The 24,270-nt window shown below is 49.5% G+C and overlaps 1 protein-coding gene across 3 annotated transcripts in view; it reads right to left on the minus strand.

The window, feature by feature from the left end:
• APLF (aprataxin and PNKP like factor) overlaps positions 1-24,270 on the minus strand; it is a 791,103-nt gene that overhangs the window by 264,581 nt on the left and 502,252 nt on the right. For all 3 annotated transcript variants that reach the window (XM_078649586.1, XM_078649585.1, XM_078649587.1), the window contains exon 7: positions 14,357-14,754. In XM_078649586.1, coding sequence (XP_078505712.1) covers positions 14,357-14,754 — 398 coding nt within the window. The remainder of the gene's footprint in view (positions 1-14,356; positions 14,755-24,270) is intronic.

A 24,270-nucleotide genomic window follows, 5' to 3' on the forward strand; every position in this document is an offset into this window, starting at 1 on the left:
GTGCTTTTAAGTGACTGTTCACCCGAAAATGTAAAATTGAATATTCATGGTTGTACTGGTTCGATTCTTGTTGTTCTGGTATCATTTGCATTTATTACAATGTACTCTTTTTCTCTAAATTGGTTTAAGATTTTTCCTGTGTTTTCACTTTATTACTGTTTATGTGTTTCCATTGCAATGTTGTACATATATGGTCACTGAGAAATCCTGTTAAATTAGAGTTATGGTTATTTCTCTCATATAAAGTTAACTTATGTTCATGAAAACTGCAGAAATTCCCATAAGAACCAACAACTTAAACAGCATTATGAGTATGAGGCAAAATTTCAAAAACCTAAAAAAGACTTACATTTTCCAGTTATTCTGAGCTGATCTCCCAGCATGACCTTCTCATAACCTCACAAAACATCTATGATTACATCTCAAATGGCATAATTGATGAGATTACATATGACAATACTGATGAAATCATCAACAAAAATTACACTGATAACATCAGATGAGAAAATGCATATAATTTTTTAAGACATTGTGTGAGGTATTTTACCCTCCCATATAGTTCACTAAGAATGGCGTTTATCGCCTGTAGTCTGTCGGTTTCACCAAAATTACATAAGTGAGTTATCAAACTGGCTTCAGCTCAGCTATTAATTTGTTTAATATCTGAACAGATAGGCCCCGGGGTACCACCAGTTTATCCCATATCTCCAAGACCGTTCTTGTTGGAGTCGCTATGTAGGCCCTGCGCGGGCAGGCCTCTCACAGGAGCCAGGCTAAGTCCCACAAGGGACTACATACCACCACCGCCCAGGCCATATGAAACCAGTGTTTTGTGCTTTCAGGGACAATCCATTCCAATAAGAACCGGAGGTGACAAGCCTAATAATATTCCAATAAATTGGGGCAGGCAAGGCCACCCCGAGATCTGGGAAGCATGAGTATTTTATGAGAAAAGCGAGGCAGGATTTCCCCCCAATGAATTTGGTAAAATCGTGTTGTAAGGCCTGGATATCAGCGTGCGGTATGGGAGTAGGGAGAGACTGGAACAGGTAAGGGACTTTAGGAAGGAGGGACATTTTAATGGCATTAAGGCGCCCCAGCCACGCCAAAGGGAGGCCCTCCCATCGAGGCATCTCCTCGCGAATAGATTTCCGATATCTAGGCCAATTAGATGGGGACCAAGATGAGAGCGTAGGAGTCAGATGCAAGTAGCGAATCGACTCGTCAGGCAACTGCACCGGGAGCAGGTTTCGCAATCCCTCGACCTCCGAGGCCGAGAGCGTAAGATTAAGAGCCTGGGATTTCGCAAGGTTGATCCGATAGCCAGAGGCGGCCTCAAAGGACCCCAGAAGCGCAGACACTGCAGGGATAGAGGTGGACGGGAGGACAAAGACAGAAGAAGATCACCGGCAAATAGGGAAGCTTTATGCTCAGTGCCCCCTATAGAGATACCCCATATATCCTTTTTACAGCGTTTAGCAAAAGCCAGGGGCTCGACGACAAGAGCGAATAATAAAAGAGAGAGCGGGCCCCCCTGACTCAGTGGATAGAGATAGGAGCAGTGGTGGAGCCATTGAAACAAATGCAAGTGGTAGGCTTTGCATAGGGGGCCATCAGTTTAGAAATAAACCCAGTTCCCAAGCCAACCTTCTGGTGGACCGCCCGGAGAATGCCCCAGTCCACGCGATCGAACACTTTCTCGGCGTCCAGGGACACCAGGCAGGTAGGGATAGCTCTGATACGCAAATTTTCTACTAAGTGGGCAATCCGGCGGATATTGTTCACACCTTGACGGTGGCGGATAAACCCTACTTGATATGGGTTGATAAGGCCCGGAAGGTGAGGCTCCAAACAATTTGCCAAGATTTTGGTGTATATCTTGGCGAATAGGGCAGAAGGAGGATCTTTGCCATGTTTGGGGACAAGCACTATCTCCGCCTCATTCATCATAGGAGAGAGGCCTGAATGATCAGTGAAGCTGTTAAAGAGATGGAGCAGGTGATCCCACAATTGCGGGTAGAAGACCCAATTAAAAAGCGACCGGCAGGCCATCAGGGCCCAGGGCTTTGCCCATCGGGAGCTGTTTTAATGCTTTAGCAATTTCCTTGTGGGAGATAGGCTCATCAAGTAACTTTGTAAAATAGGGATCAATAGGGTCCCAGGGACAGGAGTCAAGGAATGCCCCAACCGCCTCCGAGGCACAAGGATCATGCGCATAAAGTTAGTTATAAACGGCCATCAATGTATGGCCCTTTTCCGACTCAGAGATAGCCCAGGGGCTGTCGGGCCGCTTGAACTTCGCAATGTGGGATCGGGCAGTCTGGTTCGGCAGGCGTCGCGTCAGCACACCCCAACCTCATCACCACCCATGTAGAATTTTTGTTTAAGATTAACAAGAAGCGGCTCTGCCTTATTAGTACCATGTAAGCGCAGTTGACCATGTAGGGCAACGAGGCGCCACTTGTTAGCAAGGGAGGGACAGGCATGATCTTTACGTTCCAAGTCTTTAATATATTGCGAGAGGGTGGACTCGACCAGACGAGCCTCCCTGGTCCCGGCGATGGAGGTTGAGGTGATAACCCCCTGAACAGTGGCTTTGAAGGCATCTCAATGGACCTCCTCGGGAGTATCAGAAAGAGAGTTGGCTATAAAAAAGGCTCAATCGCCTAGTGGATGTCTGTCACATCCACCTGGTCCCGGAGGGTCTGGGGGGGCAGACGCCACCAAGGGAAGGGATCACCACGGGTGGCAGGGGATTGGAGCATGAGCAAAACATGCGCATGATCGGAAAGGAAAATATCCCAAATTTTCACGGTGCACAGCATGTGAGCCAAAGAAAGCGAGAGGAAAAAATAGTCAATACGCGAATAGGAGCGGTGGACATTAGAGAAAAAAGAACAATCTCGAGATTCCAGGTGCAGGTATCTCCAGGCATGAACCAAACCGAGGTCGGTAATGGCATCCAGTAATGACGCTGACATCACCACAGCAACTTGGTGCACCTGCGCAGTACGATCCAGCTCAGGGACCCAAACCAAATTAAAGTCGCCTCCACGGACAACAGGGTAGAAAGGGAGCGAAGGAGAGCCCCAAGGTGTAAGAGCAAGAATGCATCCTGTTTCTAATTGGGGACAAATACATTGACAAAAGTGCCGGAGCCCCGACCCCAAACCATGTGGACCTTAAGAAACCTCCCACCCTCATCGGCCACACACCTGGGGGTCGTCTCACGCCAACCAGACTTGAAAAAAATGGCCACTCCACTAGTTTTGGACGGAGAGCATGCCTAGAATTGGATGGGGTAATTACGGTGGGACATTAGATGGGTGTCAGAGGGAAGTAAGTGAGTCTCCTGTAAGAAAACTACATCAGGAGATGAGCCCCTTCACATTTAGAGAGAGGAATGTAACAGTATGCGTCATGTTGCAAGTGGGGAAGACATCGCGCCCCAATCACCCCGCAAGAACCCAGAACATCCCAGACCCCAAAACCAGCTAGGCGCATCCCAGTGGAGCCAAGGAAGCCCTCCCCCTCATCCCCAATGCCTGAAAGAAAGCAGCCCCTCAAGGTCGCACAGGGGAACAGAAGAAACAAGTTGTCGAGAACAATGGCAAAGAGAATGGAAAAAGAACATGAGCAGAGGACCAGCTGACCCCACATAGTTGCCAAGAACTCCTCCATACACCCCCAGAGAGATGCAGCGACACAGCCTCCGTCAAAGGCACATCCGAAGAAGAACTGTACCGGGAGAAAAAAGAGAAAAAAAAAGAAAAAAGAGAAAGAATAAAGGAAAAAGCGGCCAACTGTGCCAAGTCAATGTCGAGAGTCTACACGGAACAACCCGTGATCCCGAAGGCAGGCCATTCCGGAGAAGTCACTCTCCTGTTGGACTCTGGAGGGGGGTGGGCGGCAGACACACAGGAGGTGGAGAGTCTCCACCATCAGCATCCTGTGGAATAGTGAACAAAGCAAGGATTAATCTAGCCACCAGGTCCCGGCTGGGAGGCCTGCCAGGGGTGGGCCAGAGGTAGAGACATAGTGAGGAACATCATGTAACAGAGGCCAGCTAGTTCGTAAGAGATGGGAAGCCGCTCAAAGAACGAATGTGGCTGATGACATCCTGCTTGGCTTGCGATGATTCAGGTTCCTCGAGAGGTGTCTGGATCTAGGCGGAGGGACTGTGAACCATTCTGGCCGGAGTGCGCCCGCAGGGCGTGTGCGAGAAGACGGGAGGTCATCACTGTCAGAGTCCACAGGGAGTGGGAGGAGATGCTGCGCCTCCTGTAAGGACCGAATAATTTGCCGTCTACCCTCCCAGGTGAACATCAGAGCAAAAGGATGGCCCCATTGATATTTAAACTCAAGGTCCCTCAATTTATCCATCACAGGCTTGAATTCCTACCTTCGGCGGTGCGTAGAAGTTGCAAGGTCTTGAAAGATTTGGATGGAGAGTCCATTGTAGGAGACCGATTTAACCCCCTGCACCATTCTAAGGATGGCTTCTTTGTCCGCAAAGAAGTGGACTCACGTGATGATGTCTGGGACAAAGTTAGGACGGTTGCGGGGGCCCAAGTACACGATGCGCACGATCAAGCATGGGCGGCGAAGTGCCCGCGCCCTCCCGAATGGCATGTTGGAGGTCTGCCGTGTAGGTCAAGATGTCTTTCCTTTCCGTTCCCAATGGGACACCTCTAATGCGTAGATTGTTCCGCCGACTGCGGTTTTCCAAATCCTCCTGCTTCAACTGTAGGGTAATATTTTGGTCTTCAAGTTCGGTTAACTTCTTCCAGAGGCCCTCAAGATCCTCCGTCCTGGCGTCCATCGTGCGTTCAAGACACCAACCCTGTCGCCTAACTCAGTGACCTCTCTGCGGATGTCTTGCAGTCCAGCCTTAACATTCTGCCGAAGGAAGCTAATTTCAGCCTTCATTTCTTGCAGGAAGGACGACATGTAGGCCTGGGTGATTGGCACCTCTGAGGTGGATGACCCAGAGTGCGCCAAAGAAGCGGTAGGGTCCTCCTGCGTATGCAAGGGCGTTTTGGACCAGAGGGAGGTTACTGGATTCTCGTGGGCAGCCGCAGAGTAGGCCTCTTTATTACCCCTGTGCTTAGGATGCATGACTGCGCAGATCGGAAAAGACAAGGGCCCAACGAAGGAAGATCAAGACTACTCCAGCCGGTGGCGGGCCCTGGGATGAGCGGCAGCGAGATACCAGAGAATCGGAGACCCACTCAGCGTGGAGGTAGCTTAAGTTGCATCACACAGGGTGTAAACGGACACAAAGGGCCTCCGGATGCGTGAGGGCTAGGACAGCAGGGGGGCCACAGGCGATCGCACCCCACCAGGCAGGAGAGGAGTTTCCAACCAGCAACAAGCAAGGACTTTCACAATCACCAAGGAGCAGGGTCTATCCACAGGCCGCCTTCGCTGTCCCGCAACACCAGGGGGCCCCCAACCAGAAGCCAAGCCAAGCAGGACAGGAAGGGTGGCTACATGAGATGGAGAGGCAGAAAAAGTCACTGAGCCCCTTCCAAGGGTCCTGCAAGCAGCGAGGCAGCGCCCAGCTCGGCGCAATCTCCCCAAGAGTCTGGACGTCACAATGGCCCCCACAGGCTAATACTCCGGCAGCACGGGCCCAGGGACCAAGAGACACAAGCCAGGTGGTGTCGTTGGTGGCCCGCACCCTGCACACCCGCCCGGGACGTGTCTCCTGAAGCTATAGGGGAATGGAGTTAGCAGTGGAGCGGGGACCGGGGACCGGGGGAGCGTAGGCCGCAGGTAGGAGCAAGGCAGGCAGGCCCGGTGTCGGAAGGCCGGATTCACCAGCGTTGATCCGGCCGCCAGCAAGCAGGTGATCACCTTCCCCAGTACCTCCACCTTCGAAGCAGCCAGTCGTTAGGCGGTGTACAGACCTCGGGGAAGTCCGCTGCCAACGAAGCAAGGCGTCCAGGGTAGCAGGGGGACCGATGCCCGTCCCAGCAGGCGCCGAAGATCAGAGGAGCCTCCAGCAGCGATCCGGGGCCAAAAGCAGTCTGGCGGCAGCTGGGGTGTCCAGGACCGCTCCGCGGCAACCAGTTTCAGCCAGCACCCGCTGATAGGACTACCAGGCGCCCGCGCAATCGTGGCCGATGCTCAAGATGGCAGCGAGCAAGGGTCTCTCGATCTGCTAGGCTGGCCCGGTGTCCAGGAATAAGGGAGTTACGGGAGGCGACGAAGCAGAGACTCGATGGAATACGTCTCACTCCATGCGAGCCCAAGCCACGCCCCCCAGCTATTAACTTATTAGTTTGTGACAAGGTGGGAGATACATATATATTTTTGTCCGATGTATGTAATAACAAAACGTATGTACCTAATGTGATTTGGTAATGTTTATTGAAAACCAAAAAAATCATTGAGAAAAAATTGGATTGTCTGCTCACGGTATGGTCAGAGACAATTCTGGCTCAGATTCCACAACTGGCAAGTAGGCACAGGCTTAAACCAAAGTCTATGCTCACTCTTTGCATCTACCCAGTCACGCTAGGTACAAGCTTTCCCAGAATCCAGCTATTAGTACAGTTGGCCAGTGCATTTCTGCCAATATTCACGGAACATAGTTTGAAACAGACTCTGTGCAATCTTCCTCTCATCCAAAACACAATTCCTTTAATGTAGGACACACTCCATGTTCCCAGTTATAAGCAGCTAAACATGCACCGAAAAGGTTACAGACACAAGGCATAGCAATGTAACTATAATCTTCAAATTGTGTATAACCCTGCCTCATACTGGGAAAGGCATTCTGTTGTGCCAAGATTAAATACAAGCTACTCCTGTACACCATACACTGTCAGAGATTGGGAACTGTGAAGGTAATTACAGTTTCCCATAAAAAGCGCCCGGAAAGGAAGTAAAAAAAAGTACAGGCAGAAAAGACTTGATGGCAATCTTAGTAGTTCTTGATTATAGATTGTGAATAACACATAGGTTGAAAAGCAAGGCACCAAACCCTGCCTGAAACAAGGTTTAAAAGGGGCCCGGCAAGGATATTGCGGAAAACAAGCAATCCAAATGGATTATAGAAGAAGAAAAGGTGGAACAAAATTCAGGGACAGAAACAGTAGCAAATGGATGAATGAAGTGCATTGCATTGAGTAACATGTATCTCTTATCATTGTCACATCTACACTTATGATGATATCAGAGGAAAAGACTAACTCCATCTTAAGTTGGGAGTCGTGGAAAAACACCATCATGAAAATGGCCATTTGTAAGTCTAGCCACAGCTACCTCTTTCAACATGAGAAAAATCCCCGCTTTGACATCTCCCTTTCCTTACCATCTTCCATGAACTAACTGACGCTTTTCTTTCTCAGTGATCTACGCATGCCAGTGTACACCACTTCATATGACCTATAGGGCGTACATGATGATGTGGTCTGGGTGGTGCAAACACCTAGCCAAGCACCAAGCACTAAACCCAGAGATGTGCAGCTTCACCATGTGGCGACCATAGAACCTAAGCACAGGTTGTCTGCTTTCAAGTACACACCACCTCAAGTAAGTATCTGGCACAGATGTAATATTATTCCCCCCTGCAAAAGCTTTGAGTTTTTAAGCATGCCATTAGGAAAAATAATTAATTAGCCAACAGGGGAATACGAACTGGAGAGTCATCTTCTGAAGAACCCGGATGAGATGGCTAACCTTTCCAAAGAATCTGAAATTGAAGATGGCCACAATGGTAGGAAATGTTAGAATCATGACACACATGCATCACATCAAGCTATATTGCTTTAGTATGAATAAAATAAGCCTGTTGACTGAAAGACAACTTATTTCATCATACAAAAGCTATCTTAAGATGAAGATCCGCTCACTCCCTTGGACTCATTTGCTGTTCAGTCATCTTAACACATTTTAAAAAGGATTGAACAGTTCCAGCCACAGGATGAGAGGGAGCTACTGTCTGAACATTGATAAGTGACTCATAAGGATTACAAGATAAGACATCAAGCAGATGTTCAATCAAGTTGTGCTGTAAAAGAAGGACGTCCAACTAGTTTTCTGACTGTTTCTACAATGAAGGTTTCATGAAAACCGCATATTCCGATGATAAGCCTGAATTTCAAAAGGTTCCCTGGAGGCAAACAAAAGATGTCTTTTTTCAGTACAAACTATGTTCCTTGCTAATTGCTCTTTCAGGAACAGAATAATTAAATTGATACTAAAAGAAAGGAAGATCCCATCGATTTCTTTTTTGCAACTGAAACCAAACTCCCCCACTGATCTTTCAGAATCATCAGTCCCTACTATGTATGTAAATGTAAATGTATAGGCATTTATATAGCGCACTACTTACCCGTAGGGTCCCAAGGCGCTTCGACCGCTGCGAAACCCTTCCTGGCTTCCCTGAGAGATGGTCCCTTAATGGGTATCTCCAGGGTGAGACCAGGCATCCCCGGCGGTCTGGTGGGGCCGTTAGTGAAGATGAGGCAAGCTAATGCCCAGAGTTGCCGAGTGTGAACGCTAATCAGAGTGGGCACCGAGGCGAGAGAATTATCGAGTCCGCTGACCCTGGTCCAGAAACCTGCCGCGCCGGGAATCGAACCCTGGTCCCGGGCCGTCCTCTGCTCTCGAGTCTGCCGCCTCTAACCAGTGAGCCACACTACTTCTTGGAATATTTGCATGGTACACACTTTGGGATTATAGAAAACAACTTTTAAACAAATTACAGCCCTTTTCAGTTAAAGCATCCCCAAAATATCCTCTACTTTTCTCATGATTTCCTTCATTAATAGTTGTGTTACAAGATATCTCACTGTAGTCTTCGATACATTGACAGTAAAAATTAGCAAATTCATGGAAAACTTTGATTCTCTTTAACATTTGTAGAAAGCAATTCAAGGATGGCTGAAACCTTTTTAGGAAGTGGGGTCGGACGTTTGGCTTACCACTTGGGTGGTTCATGTGTATAGAGGTGGCACTCCCAATCTCCACAAGCAGAGTGCACTTCAGTAAGGAAAAGGCTGGCAGGCATCACAGAGTGCAGGCTGTTTGGACTGAAGCCGCTAGTACATAGAGGATGCACTACACTGCAGCAATACTGGCATTGAACTACTATCTCCTTTTCCGATAAGGAGTAGATGCATCCAAACGTTACATTAGAACCCAGTTCTATTGGTAAAGAACAATAAAATCCCCGAGAGGGTAACTATCAGGCATCAGTCTTATGAAAAATTGAAAAACAGTCATGGTACTTGAGTAGCACAGAAGTCAAAATTACATTTGATGTGGGATCCTTTATCTCTTTACTTGGAGATCAATACCCCACAGAAGCATAACAATTAACATGACAAAATTGTGATGACAATGAGGTTGCCACAGTAGACAAATTAAACTAGGAATAATGCCTCTTCAGTCAAATATTCCAAATATCACAGCATAATTATAATAGACTATGATGTTAAAAAGACAATACTTCCTGTAATTTTTATTTTAACTGAGTTTTATATAGCGCGAGCTTGACCCGAATCGGGTTTCAGAGCTCTTTACATAGCACCATTTGCATTACATGATGACACATTCATTTTTTATTAGGCACGGGGAGATTAAGTGATTTGCCCAGAACAACAGGATGTTCAGTGTCATTACCGAGACTCGAACCTAGGTCCCCAGATTCCAGGTCGACCGCCCTAGGCGTTAGGCCAATTCCTCTCCCATGCTGGGCCTAAAACCAATGGCGAACCACCAGCAGTTTGAACTACCAGAGGTATCAGTTTTAGCTTTTTAGAATATTATTTTTAATCCTGCCAAGAGCTCCACTATCCAACAGTGCTGAAGAATTTACAAACGGTCTTTCTGTTCTCAAGGCACTTGGAAGAAGAAACAAATGCATGTCAGTAGTACTCATGAAAGATCCAAAATAAAGCAGTCCATGTACACTTGAACCCTTCTCTTTCTCGTGGGGTTGTTTTATACCCAAATCCTTTTCAGGGTGCATACAACAGATCTAAATAATAAGTGCTGCATCACCACAACATAGACAAAATCTAGCATTATGCTAACATTCCTTTTCATTCTCTACCAAAGGACCCCTGACTACCCCTATTTGCATAGGTTCTTCTTGTGACAATGGGCCCACCTCAATATCTGGGCAAAAGTGAGCTGCAAAAGACACTCCATTAATTTGACTTTGTTGGATATTGCCTAATGTTCCTCAGCATAATGTCTGAAATTAGGGTGTTCAAACATCTTGAACGCAAGTAAGATGGTATCATAAATGACCAAACAGGAATCTCAGGTTGTTACTACAGATGCAGCCCAAATCAAGGATGATCCAATAAAACAACCAATTTACTGAATTATGAATAATTGTTGCAGTGGGTAAAGCAAAATGTGAGGTAAATGAATGCAAACATTCTGTTAACTGTATTGACTTCACTGTACCAGGTCTTGACAGGGAACCATGGCATGAGCTAACCCAAGGAACTGTTTACTTTGTGTTTGCCTGGTGAAAGGGCAACTCCTCTCAGTAGCCACAGTGCCACACTGCTCTTCACATACACAGGTGTCAAGTATCATCTTAAAAGGGTTAGAAAAAGAGGAAAAGTCACAAAGGCAGGAAACGCTGCTCACAACTAATCTAATGTCTGGAGACACAGGACGAAACCTATCTGCGCTATACCCAGTGCTTCATTAAAAAAATAATTTGTGCAGTTTTGAGCAGCATAGCTGCCAAGGTTTCAGATTGCCATGTGTGACATTTTAAAAATGTGAGTGAAATTATGAGTGACATTTCAACGACTATGAGTGACAGTTTCTCGCAAGCAAAAATCATGCAATTAGTTACTCTACCTAACCTGTTGTACAATATTGCAAGCATAATGACATTGATGCAGTGCACTGCTGAACTTTATAAACTGTGACACCAGCCGCGTCGCGTGCACAGCGCTGCGTGAGGGCTGACTTAACTGGCTGTTGTACAATATTGCAAGCTGGCTTAAATGCATTGATGCACCAGAGCACGACGTGCGCACTGCTGAACATTAATAAAAATAAACTGTGACTGACATCTCATCACCGGCGTCGCATGTGCAGCCAGCGCTGCGTGGGGGCTGAAACTTTACTTACTACTTGTTGACCACCTGCTGCTGCCCAGCCACGATGTGCAGCAGTGACTGCCACTACTGCCAGGGCACTGCCTGTGTCTTCATCTCTAGGCAGAGCTGCTTGCTGCTGCCTCCACTCATGGCCGGACTACACTCGTCGCCTCGGCCACCGGCGCCCCCCACCCCCCGGCCGCACTCGTGCCTCGTCCTCCTGGTCAGACCAGCTGGACACGCAATCGGTCTGCGGCCCCCTGCGGCCACGGCGGGCAGTCTGCCATCATGGCATGAGAGAGGCTGTGGCAGGCTGCACTCGCAGATTTAAATCCCCCGCCACCGGCTTTACTTCCGGGCCGCCGGACGTGATGGCAGACTGTACCGCCGCACATCCTGATTAATTGTTCCCGGCCCCCCTGGTGACACGGTCCTCGGTGATTTGCTGCAGTATCACCGGTCGGGCCGAGAGCAGGGCACTGGCAGCCCGGCCCCTGTGTCATGAGCTGCGCTGGCGCCGCACCATTAAAATTCATGTGTCGCAGACGCATTCTGTTTCCAGTGCAACAGGCAGCTCCTGGTGGCAGAGTGCAGAGTCGATACATTACAGCGCTCTCAGAGCTGAGAGCTGCAGGACAGTGTGTGAGTGTTTAGGAACAAGACGGGCAGGCCGGCGGCCGCGGCGCACCTCTCTCGGAGGGAGCAGCAGAGAGAGCTAGGCCGGGCACAGTGACAGGCACCGCTGGTATGCGTGACAATGCATTTCAGTGCGGTGATGCGGATCACCGCACTGAAATGCGTGAGCGTCACACCTGTTGCGTGACGCTTGGCAGGACTGGAGCAGCATTTAAGTCTGGTAGGTCAATCGATTCTCTAACGTGTGGGGTCGGGGTGTGTCAATGAAAGAATGTGTTTTTTTGACAAAGAAAATATTGTTTTTCTAAAATTCGTTATATTTAACTGATTAATTATTTTTGTTTTTTCCCTCAAAAAACCAGGCCTTTACTGTCCTCATTCCTGATTCCCCTGCTGCTGCTCCATTAGCCAACCGGTCCATTTGCTCCCTGACAGTACTGCTGTTCAGCCTGCTATACCCATTCAGAATTAGTACTACTGAAATGAGCATTTAGCATTTCTAGAGGCCCGTTCTCCTGCCAGCACTGCCGCTTCACCTGCAACACTGTAGTGAGCAACAATGCCAGGACACCACAAACATGACTGCGGCCCCCGCGCTGACCGAGACCGCCGCTGCACAACTCCAGTGTATTCTGCTCAATGAATGATTGCTCTGCAAACATGCCATGGAGATCTGGAACACAATCTCATCCCTTCCCCCGGACGTCCTTTTCCTCAGAGAAAGCTGGCTAGACCCCCACCACTGGGCTGGGTATCGCCATTTCTATCATCATATACCATATGCAAAATTCCCTGTGCCCAACCAATTATGAGAAACCAGCCCTTGTAGAGCATGGGGGTTGGCCACAAGGACTGGCTTGTGTCCTGCCCAGGGCAGTCAACCCTCACTGCACACTGCTTTTGGCTGTTCATAACAGAGTATGGCCGCAATGCTTGGCCTTCATCCAGACCCCTCTGCACAAACCTTTCAGCTGTGTGCAGGAAGTGTTTACTACATGCACACCTTAGGCTGTGTGTGGCCAAACTGTGTGCAGCAAGGATTCACACCAGAGGCTGCTGCTAGGTCCTGCTTCCAATCCGCCCGTGTAAACATTACCACATGTCCAGGGTTCAGGATTTGCTAATCCAGCATGTACCTGGGTGTCAGGGTAAATTTCACCCTGCCCCCTTATGGTGGTGTTATATTTCTCCAACACAGTAGTCAGCGCACCATGTTGGGTAATGGCTGCCGAAACAGTAATTTCAGCCCAAACTGCTGTGCAGAAACCTATGGTGGGCGCTATTAAATGCCATTTAAAAGTCCATAGAACTGTTTTGTAGTAAAAAACACACACATCCTGTTCTTAGTAAGGTGCAGTTAACAGTGGACAAGGGCAAAGCAGAGCAGTGGTTTGAGGCTGTTATTGTGATGATGAAAGCCATTGTTAGCTAATTTCACAGGGAGCTGTGAGGTATATTTGTCCTGTATGCTGTGACTGACTTCGAGTTTTCCTCGTGCTCACTCGTTGTGAGCGAGAGTTTATTAAGCTGTGTGTTTGTCTGCCATCGTGTAGGAGGATGGCTTGTCTTTCTTTTCGCATTCTGGGGGCCTTCTTCACTTTATGGACTTTGATAGGGCTAGCTTTCCCGAATTGGCCAAAGTCACAGTGGGCATCTTAGACGACGGCTGGACTTGGGAGGTATAATCTAGTTTGGATATGCCACCCTCACAGGACTTATTTAGAGGTGGTAGTTGTGCGTCTATGGCAAAGGCAAGCCCATCCGTGCCTGACTGCTACCAGCCACTAAGCCCTACTTTAACCAGCTTTTTTCAGGGACTATAAGTCAAAACCAGGAAAGACTCCACTCTCGACCCTGCATTTACCAAGTGAAGATCTGTTATATCTATATTCATCCACGCATTCAATCCCCACTAATGATTGTAACAAGCTGGGAGGGAAGCAAACCTTCTACTTGTATTGAGCAGCCAGGAATGTTTATAAATGGGAGGGACTCTACTGTGGAAAGGGCAGTCAGCACTCCAGATTACTCTGTGAGCCTTGGCTTATGTTATCTCATGGAATCCTAGTTAAATGCCTATGCAGGTCTCATCATAGATAAATTCGGCAATTCTGCAACAAAATGGCATGGGAGGTGGCATTCCTATAACATTTAAAACTTCACAAATTGTAAGGGCTGTTGTAAGAGATTAGCAGAGAGGCTATTCTGTTGCAATTACAACGGAATACCTTCTCCGCCAAACCCTCGGTCTAGCAACCTGATTTTCAGGCTGGTAAACCGTAAGTATGTCAGCGATCGCAGAACTCCAGATCTGTCACTGGCATCCTCCTTCAATTTATGTTATAAATAAATTATGTCACAGCGCAGGGGTAGCGTGCATATGGGGCCTCCAGCGTAACTTCAAAGGTGGGGTGAACCCTACGCAGAGTCGCATGACGCCACTTGTCGGAAGCAATACTGAGAAAAAACTCAGGATCCAGTTTGGTACCTGGGGGTATTCACAAAGTGAGGAATCTATGGTTAGAAATATCCATCAGTTCAAAACACTTATGAAAATAAACATTCCTATTGCAAGATTTAATACAGAAAAATAAATGTAGTTTCAGTTTAGTGTGATACAAGCAACTGGTTCCTACCTGTAGCACTGCTGTCCATACACACAGGGCATTCGCTTGCTAGAGGTTTGTGTGGACCCTTGTGAAGTATCCTCATTGCGCACTGATCCTCCCGTGTGGCCTGTAGGACTTGCATCCGTCTCCTCATCAGCAGTGGAGCGCACTCGTGATTGAGGTAGTTCAGGATGCGGAGCAGGTGGGCTTTCCTCAAGAATATCTTGTTTCTCACGTTCACTCCATTTTCTTCTATGTATCTCAGTGGGAAGTTGAGGTTTTGGTGTTTGATTATGTTCCAGCGACTCATTTTTTGGCTGACAGATTTTATCTTCCTTGGGGCTTTCAGTTCTTTGCTGCTCTGTATTTTTGTTGTCAATCTCCAAGTTATCAGTGCCCTTTGAAACACGTAAGGCAGGGGCTTCCTGTAAACAGACATGCAAGGATTCAAGTCAACATGTGCACAAACGTATTCCCCTTGTTATCTGTTTTAGAGTAAATACATTTAAATATAAAAATGAATGGCACCACTGAACATTGGGGTGTTGTGGATTCCTTATGGCATTTTTAAAGAACATCAAGATGGCACCAAACCCACTGTGCAATTATGCTTGATTTGGCTACATTTAAGGGCTGCATTAAAATCAGTAACCATATGTCTGTAGGGAATATGCCACGTTACCTCGCATGCTTTTTTAACGCATGCCATTACAACGAATGCTATTACAACGCGGTCATTACAACGACCGTCGGAACAAAGACTTGCTCTACGGGTGAGCTGGATGTTGGAATAGTATAATTTACTATTCCAACTCCAGCCGGTGCAACAGTAGGGATGGTGTTGGATTTTTAATCCAACACCTTCTGACCCCTATAGCAAGTCGCTGTTCCGACTTACAGAGTAATGGAATGCGTTGTAACAATGCGGTCATTGTAACGGCCGCATTGTAATGGCATGTCGTGTTCCGGTTTCGTAGTAAACAATGTTTACCGTCTGTGGGGCAGCTAGTTACATTAACAGGAAATATTATCACAAAAATATCCCACACAGACCAATTTCTACACCTTATTAGAATATTCAATCCACTCATTCATCATACATCAGTCGTTCTGTAGAATCGTAATACTGAACACAAATATATGCAAAAATGTATGTTATTCATTGTATTATCCAGATATACAGAAAAACACTCTAGATGACATCATAGAACATTCGTAGAGCTCTGCCGGCATCACATCACCACAAATTCACTTCAAGAGAATAATTATTTCTAGAACATAATTAGAACAATTTAAAAATACTATTTTTAGACATAGGTGTTTGTCTTCACTTTCAACATTATCTCCTTATCCTTTCTATTTCAGTATAATTCATACAGCAAATGACAGACTAAAACATTAAAAAAAACAATTTCAAGAAAACCACATACAGTATGCAGTTTATCAAAATAATAAAAATATCAGACAGATTTAAAAATGCTAAATAGCATGACAACTACATGCTATTTAACATTTTTAAAGGTGTGTGAACCATGTCCCCTACATTTATAAGGGTACCTCTCTAACTTTGGAATTACATTAACAGGAATGCATGCCAATTTGAAGCCCTTTCAAGGGGATGTTTCTGTATTAATTGTAAATGTAATTTATAATTGAAATATGATGATTTTCAAAAAAGGCAACAATCTCTCAAATAGTTTATTATTTACAGGCGAAATGGCTTTGAATAAGATTTGCTGTGCTTCTTAATATAATACGGGGATTCACAGTCCAGCTGGCCTTGCATACAAGATTTTTAGAAAATATTCTTTACAGTGAACTACCATTATAAACTATGTTTTTCAGCTAAAAAATGTCAACTAATTTTTCCAACTCCAGGAAAGGATTCATTAGGTGTCCCATACTAAAAAAGGAAGATTGGGGCACTCGAAGCAACTGCAAATTAGTATGATTACAAAAGTAATTATTGAGGATTTTTTTTTTTTAAAACAATCTTTATTGACAGACTGCACAAATTTCGCAGGGCTCTGCACACCAGAGGCATCTGCAGATTAAAAACATGACATCAATTGAAATGCCATTGACTTTTCTTTACGAGCAAGAACAAGCAAGTATAGAACAGAGCAGCACTTAACAAGCTTCCCCCCTCCCAACAGACCCCTCCCCCCGAACTCCCCCCTCCCCTACTCCCGCCTCCCAGAGTCGCACAAGATCCGCCACGTGTCACCCTCCACAACACAACGTGCACCGAATAGATAGCTGCACACACACACCCGCCTCCCAGACCCCCCCACCCCATTCCCCAGCGCCTCTCGATCCCGGCATCACACCCCCGGGAGGTCATCCAGCTCCACTGGACGCTCAAGCCACAGGCCCCTATAATCAGCCCAGCGTTTCCAAATTTTATAATGTTTCCGTAAGCGCCCCGAGCCACAAAAATCGGCTGCTCCAGCCCCATACAAAAATCGAACCCCTTTTTCCATACAGCCACAGACGGGGCCCGTGAACCTTTCCACGCTTTGGCAACGTCTCTTGGCCAACGTAAGGCCTAGTTGCATCAAATGTCTCTTATAAACGTTGCCACCCACCCCATCCATCAAATGCAGCAAGACAAACTGTGGCGTACGTGGGAGCTCCCACCCCAATACTTCGGATAAACAGGCCAAGACCCCCCTCCAGAACTGATCTAGGGAACCGCAACTCCAGACTGTATGCAAGAAGGTCCCTTCCTCCCTGCCACAGGGGAGGCATTCCGGTGATGCAATCATTCCCTCTCGCCACAGCCGAACCCTGGTGAAATAAACTCTGTGTAAGTATTTAAATTGGATGAGAAGGAGGCGCATTGCTATGGCTGCACCGTGGGGGCAGCCAAAGCCTCTCTCCAATCCTCCTCCTCGAGTTCGCCCACATCCTCCTCCCATATCTCCCGGAGCTTCTGTAGTGTGGGGGAACAGTGCGTGACTGGTGACTGGTGATATCTTCTTCATCTCCGAATTTCCCATAAATACCTTCGCTTCTAGGGGGCTAAACTCTAAATCCTCCTGGCTGGGGGACAGTGCATGACGGAATTGGAGGTATCTAAAAAACTGGAAGCGGGGCTTACCTAATTCCTTACAAAGATCCTGAAAGGGCTTAAGGGTCGTACCCCTCAGTACATCCCCCAGAGTCGAGATGCCAATGTTGTCCCATCTCCGAAAGCCCTGTAACGCCTGAGGCTAGGCAACAACCCATTGTTCCACAGGGGGGTTTCACCAGTTAGGGTATTCCACCATCCCATACGGTGCAGAGCCTGTCTCCAAATCCGAAACACCACTTGCGTGGCCAGTGGCAATGCACTCCGCAGCGGTGCTGTGTACAGAATAGTGTGCAGCATATGAGACCCCATAAGATAGCGCTCCAGAGCGTACGCCGGGTCCCCTCTGTCACCATACCACCACTCATACAAGACCAGAAGATGAGAGGCCTGGTAGTAGGAGAGGATGTCCGAGGTTGCCAACCCTCCACAATAAGTGGATAGAAAGCAGGTGTGCAGCACCACACGCGCAGTACCACCTTCCCACAGAAACTGCCCCAGTACAGAGTTCACCAGCCGGAACCATCTGGGCGGGATGGGATATGGGTGGTTCTGCAGTTGGTACAACAGCCGGGGGAGAGCCACCATTTTGAATATGGCTGACCTGCCGTAGATGGTCAGCGGCATACGGGACCAGGTCTTGAGATCCGCCCGAACTCGTTCCCATACTGGCGCCAGATTTCGCTCCCAGGAGACTGTTGGCACCTCCGACAAAAACACCCCATGTATTTAATGCCCCCCACTGCCACCTGCAATGTAGATGCCCTATCAACTACTCCTGACCGCTCCCCCAGCAACCATAGGGTAGACTTGCAAGGGTTCATATAGAGCCCCGACGTTTCTCCGAATATCTGCATTATCCGCAGGAGGCGCGGCCAGACCTATTGAGATCCGTAAGGAAGAACAGGACATAATCCGCATACAGTGCGATGCTATCGGACAGCCCCTGTGCCCACTCAAACCCACTTAATTGCGCATCCATGCGCACCCAGGCAGCCAACGGCTCCATAGCCAGGGCGAATAGGTATGGCGAGAGGGGGCTGCCCTGCCGGGTGCCCCGCCTGATGGGAAATCTGTAGGAGATTGCTCCCGCCACTCGAACCAAAGCCGTCAAATCAGTGTATAGAAGTTGCAGGTAGGCCAGGAATCGAGGCCCGAGGTTAAGTAGGGGAAGGAGCTCGAACAGATAGACCCAGGTTAGCGAGTCGAATGCCCTGTCCATATCTTCCAGGAGAAGTGCGGCCTGCTCCTCAGTACATCGAACCGCCGCCACCACCACATGCGCTCGCCGAATGTTGTGCCTGGTCCCCCTCTGGGGCATAAAGCCGGCCTGATCTGGGTGTACAAGTGCTGAAATATGAGGTAGAAGCCGGTTGGCTAACGCTTTGGCCAGGACTTTGGCCTCCACACTCAGAAGAGAAATTGGGCGGTAAGAGGCATGATGTTCCGGCCCGGCTTGTGAAACACCACCACCTCCGCGTGTCTACAGTCCGGGTGGAGTCTGCCCTGCTCTCTGGCCTCTTCTAACGCCGCCCTATAGTGAGGGGCTAGCTGTAAGTGATATTTCTTGAAGAATTCACTGGGGAACCCATTTGGACCGGGAGCTTTCCCAGAGTTGAGCTCATCCAGGGCCGTGCCCAGCTCCTTGTCTGGCAGCGGGAGCTCCAACCGCTCACGCACCTCATCAGACACGGCTTTAGGCGGCAAATCAACTATGAACTTGTCCACCATATATTCTAGTAGCCACTCTCTCGGGGCATATAGCTCCGCATAATACAGAGCGAAGCTCTCTGCCAACTCCCTCGGGTCCGTAATCTGGGCAACCGCTCCATCAAGTATCCCCGGTATGAGCTGCGCATGGAAGGCACCTTGACAGTGCCGATGTAGCATTTTGCCAGATTTGTCCCCCACTGACATATCCTGCTGCGCGTTGCAAGCCAGATCTGCCGCGCCTCATCCATCAGGAGGGAAGCATAAGACTGGTGCGCTAGGAGCAGCTGCCCCACCGCCTGACCCTCACCCGCTGCGCGGCCCTGGCGTTCCCTCGCTTCTATCTCTGCCTCGGCTCACACCAAGTCCGGCCTGCACTTCTTTCGGGCTGCTGCGCACCAAGCAATATCCCCCCCCCCCCCCGTAGCGTGGGCTTTAGTGCTTCCCACAGTGTCGGAACCAAGTAATCAGCGTTTGCCTCACCCATGTGCCTACGTTTTTTCTTCCTGTTGCAGGTGCCACACCGAGAGGTGCCAACGAAACGGCCGCCGCCCCCTGCCCAACTGGAGATCAACAGAGATAGAGGAGTGGTCCGAGAGCCCACGCGGAAGTATGTCGGCCGACTCTACCCTGCCAGCCATCTCTCTAGGAACAAAAATATAATCCAACCTAGAAAAGGATTTGTGGACTGCTGAGAGAAATGTGTATTCCGGTGAATTACCGTGCAAGTGCCGCCATGTGTCCACCCAATCCAAGCCCTCAACCATATCATGTAATTTGGTGGAATGGCCTACTCCCGTGCCGCCCCCAGGTCTGTACCTGTCTCTGAGCATGTCCAGAACATCGTTCCAATCCCCTTCCACAGCTGATACCGCGTCGGGGATATTTGCCCATACCGCAAACAGCTTCTCAACGAGCGACCACTGTAGGGGGGGCGGAGCATATACACATCCCAAAACCAGAGGATCCTCCCCGACCATACCCCTGATAAATAAATATCGCCCCTGTGTGTCGACCCACTGCTTTGAATGGATGTACGGGATTCTACAATGCACTAATATGGCCACCCTCCTGGAGCCCCTTGCAAAGCCTGCATGGAAGACTTGTTGATACCCATAGCGCTGCAAGCACAGAGCCTTAGTTCCCAGCAGGTGGGTTTCTTGTAGCAATAGTACATCAGCTCTAGCCCTCTTTGCCTGGCGTAGCACTGCCCCCCTCTTGATTTTATCCAGGACTCCACGCACATTCCAACTGAGAATACGGAGGGAACCCTGGGGCCCTGAAGCATTGTCAGTGTGACCCGCCATCAGGGAATGACCAGGACCATAGCCCGGGCACAGGGCCGTGCGGGTGTGCACAAAGTAAGTGTAGGGAACCCCTCGCGGCTGTACGACTCATGCCCAACAAGAACAAACAACCCCCAAAATATTAGCAAACTCCCCACCCCCCACCCCATACCTCAAAACCGTTGAAGTACCTGTCGCGGCAAGGTTGGCACTCGGCCCCCAACGAGGGACCAGAGGCCTCCCACGCCAATGGATCCCCAACCTACAGCCCATAACTCCTAGGCCCACCCCCCACAAGTACCAGGCTAAGGGGAAGTCCGCCCATGTTACAACTCCCTCCATCCCACTGCAGCAAACATTGCCATAGGCCTATTAGAGGTAACACCCCGACACCCTCCCGGCAGCAGGGAACAAAAGTCAAGGGTCTACTGTCTGTTGCTCAGGAGCCGCTGTCCCCCGGTCGGAGGCACCACAAGACGCAGAGCGCCGCCAGGACCGAGATCGCCAGTTCCCCCTTCGGCGCAAGCCTCGGGAAGTATTTGATTGTGCCTCGCTCAGAGAAGAATCCGACTCCAGACCCGGTGGTGTGTGCACCCTCACCATCACTGTTTTGTCTGTCCATTTGAATACCTCCTCCGGAGTATCAAAGAAATGGGTGCGTGATTGGAACACAACCCGCAGGCAGGCAGGAAACAGCAAGGCATAGGGGAGCTTGGAGGCCATGAACGACTGCCGCTGCTGCTGTACTAAACGTGTATAATCCAGAAAGATCAGGATACGTTGGTTCTCATAGAGCAGGGGTTCCCTGGCCTGTTTCAGGATGGTATCGCGGTCATGATAATTCAAAAGTTTGGCGATCACAGGCCACGGACGAGCCCCTACCGGAGGTTTCTGTGTGAGAGCTCTGTGGGCCCGCCATATCACGAAACAGTGGGACATTACATCAGGGAGAAGCCAGCTTTCCAACCACTGCGTCAGGAAACCCTCCATATTGCCTTTCTCGCAGCCCTCCGGAAAACCGACAAAGCGCAAATTGTTCCGATGGGCCCGCCCTTCCGCATCCTCGGCTCGGAGCGCCAGGCCTTCTGAATACCTTCCATATTGGCCACCTTACACTTCAGGGCCGCGACATCATCCTCTACCCCTGAGAACCGGGTCTCTGCCTCGGTAATGCGAGACACGGCATTCCGCAAGTCCTGGCGCAGTAGCATGACATCTGAGCCCATTGCGCCTATTTTAGCGTCCAGCATATCCCGGTACTGAGTGATTGCTGCCATCAACGCCGCATAATCCGGCCCGGACTCCTGCTGCCCTCCTGCTGCTCCTGTCCCCCCGCCGGGTCCAGTAAATTTGTCTATGGGCCCATGTTTTGCGGCCCCGCCACTGCCCTTGTCCCGCGTCATGGCCACCCGTAGCAGGTATCCACACAATTCAGGTCCGGCTCCCTTGTCCACACGCAATCCCACGCCAACACCGCAGAATCCAAGCTGGGCCGCTCCGCACCGGAAGGAAGGTTCCCTCAAACCAGAGCCCGCAATCCAACCAGATGGGCCCAGGAGTCAGCCCCGGATCTTCTGCACAGGGGGGGCCACCGCCCCCCCAATGCCCCTGCGTAGCAGCAGGGTCTGGCTGCTACCACCGCCCCCAAAGCCCCCTTCCCGTCCGGACGAACGTCGCCGAGGGCACCACCCGGGGGCAAGGAGGGGCACCCACGATCGTATGCCAGCACCCCCGCAGTCCGGCCAAACACTCCACACTCCTTTCTCCGGATTCTCGGCTAGGATGACGCCGATATCAATGCTTGGCCGCGAAACACAACTCCAGCCCCCATACCACACTCCTCACCTCCGCGGCCCGATATGACCGCAGTAGAACATCATTCAGGCCAGCGCCACCCGTGAGGCTGCCACGCGGCCCACACCTCACGGCTTCGAGGACGCTCAGCAAGCCCAATCCACTGGCAAGGCTGCGACCCCGACCATCACCGTGAAGGCCGGATTCTGCTGCCCAATCTCTGAGGCCCGCAGCAACAGTAGGCGCCGGACCCACTGATCAGGGGCCGCTCCGCACGGGCCAATCCAGGGGAGGACACAGGACAAGGGGAGGGGGCCCTCCACACTGGGACAGCCGCTCCACTGCGGCGTTGCGGGGTCCCCTGGGGGCCGATATGCCCCTGATCTCCTACCGCAGGGCCCAATGCCTCAGGAGCCCACCTGGCAGAGCTTGGGCACAGTGCAGTCAGCCCACTCCCGGGCAGCGCCAAACTCCACCACCCGGCTCCTCCGCTCGGCGCTAGGCCCCACCTTGTGGGGACCCCAAGACAATGGATGGAGGGGCTCCACGCAGGAACCGCCGCACTGCGGGATCCACAGGGGGCCGATATATCCCTCGATCACCTTCCGCGGGGCCCGCTGCCGCGGGAACCCGCCAAACAGAGCGCAGGTCATAGTGCCGTCAGCTCACCACACTCCCGGGGTGCGCCAAACACTACGTCCCGGCTACTCCAATCCACACCAGGCCCCACTTCACGGGGACCACAGCTCCGGTCTCTGGCCACGACGGATAGCAGAAAATACCGGAGGAGCGTCGCGACAGGCTGCAGGGGTGACCCCTCAAGGCTTCAAACGCGTGGAGGAAGTCAGGATATATACAGGATAATTAACGGGCTGGACGGAGCACAGCTAAGACACGTCCGCCATGCTGGCTTGCCTAGCCACGCCCCATTATTGAGCAATTTTTATATGAAAGTTTATCCACCGTTTTCTTATTAAACTCGAGTCGTAATAAGAAATTGCTTGCAATAATAAAAACGCCACTGCTCACTTGAAATAATTTATTAAAGTTAAGTTCTGACGGCAATGTACACTCTCTGCCTCTCTATCACACCTTTCCTTTCACACAGTGAAAAAGTAAAGGTGCGATCCTACAACTGCCCAGATAAAAAGTTTCATTGATGATCGCCCCCAAACCTACCTCTGTGACTCCACAACTTTGGACTATCTTGTTTCACAACGCCATTCACTACGCTTGACAACACGTGCAACAAGGAAGACTCCACTGAAGGTAGCCTATACCATTCCTCTATTCCATCATATATCTCTTTACTGTGTGACCCAAGGCGACACAGTTTATCTCCCACTGCTGCAACACAAAGAGGCCTCGGAGAGTCCCATGCCACAACGTGCGACACAGTGAGGGCTGCCTCATGGAAGACAACACCGCAGCAAGACAAAGAAGTATGCCTCAAAGAAACTTGCCAATCCTCATACGTAGGACACGTCACAGACACCCTCACCCTCTCCCACAAATAGGAGAGGGACCAGGACCATCAAAGAATGAATACAGTGGCCTGCACTGAGTAGGAGATGAAAAGCCACCTCGCAGTGGCTTGAAGGTCTCCTCAAATGATGCTTTTATATAAAAAAAACTTTAAAAACATGCGTACAGGATTATCACGGAAACGAAAGGAGGGAAGACAAGACCAGCTTACTTGCACTGAAAGTAACAGCTGGGCATTAATTTTCCGACAATGCAAGCATCAACTTCATTTGATCTCAAAGAACTTCTGTGGTAAAAAGGCCAAGAGTATTCAGGGCAGAGATAAGTTGCCAAGCTTTATATGCAACTGCAACATAAGCATAGTAATTCCTCAGTCACTCAGACTTCAACTGCATAACCTGGAACGCCAGCTACTCAACAGAATACGGACCCTACTTGCATTCCAATTCCTACATCACGCTCTAATGTAACTTTCTCTCTTCCCTTACAAACACAAATTAAATGCATAACAGATACATTTTATAATGAAGATAAGAATAAAACAAACAGCAATAAACACAATGAAACATAAGCATGCCTGCCAAGTATCACGC

Source organism: Lissotriton helveticus, chromosome 6 (genome assembly GCF_964261635.1).
Source record: "Lissotriton helveticus chromosome 6, aLisHel1.1, whole genome shotgun sequence".
NCBI classification, from domain to species: domain Eukaryota; kingdom Metazoa; phylum Chordata; class Amphibia; order Caudata; family Salamandridae; genus Lissotriton; species Lissotriton helveticus.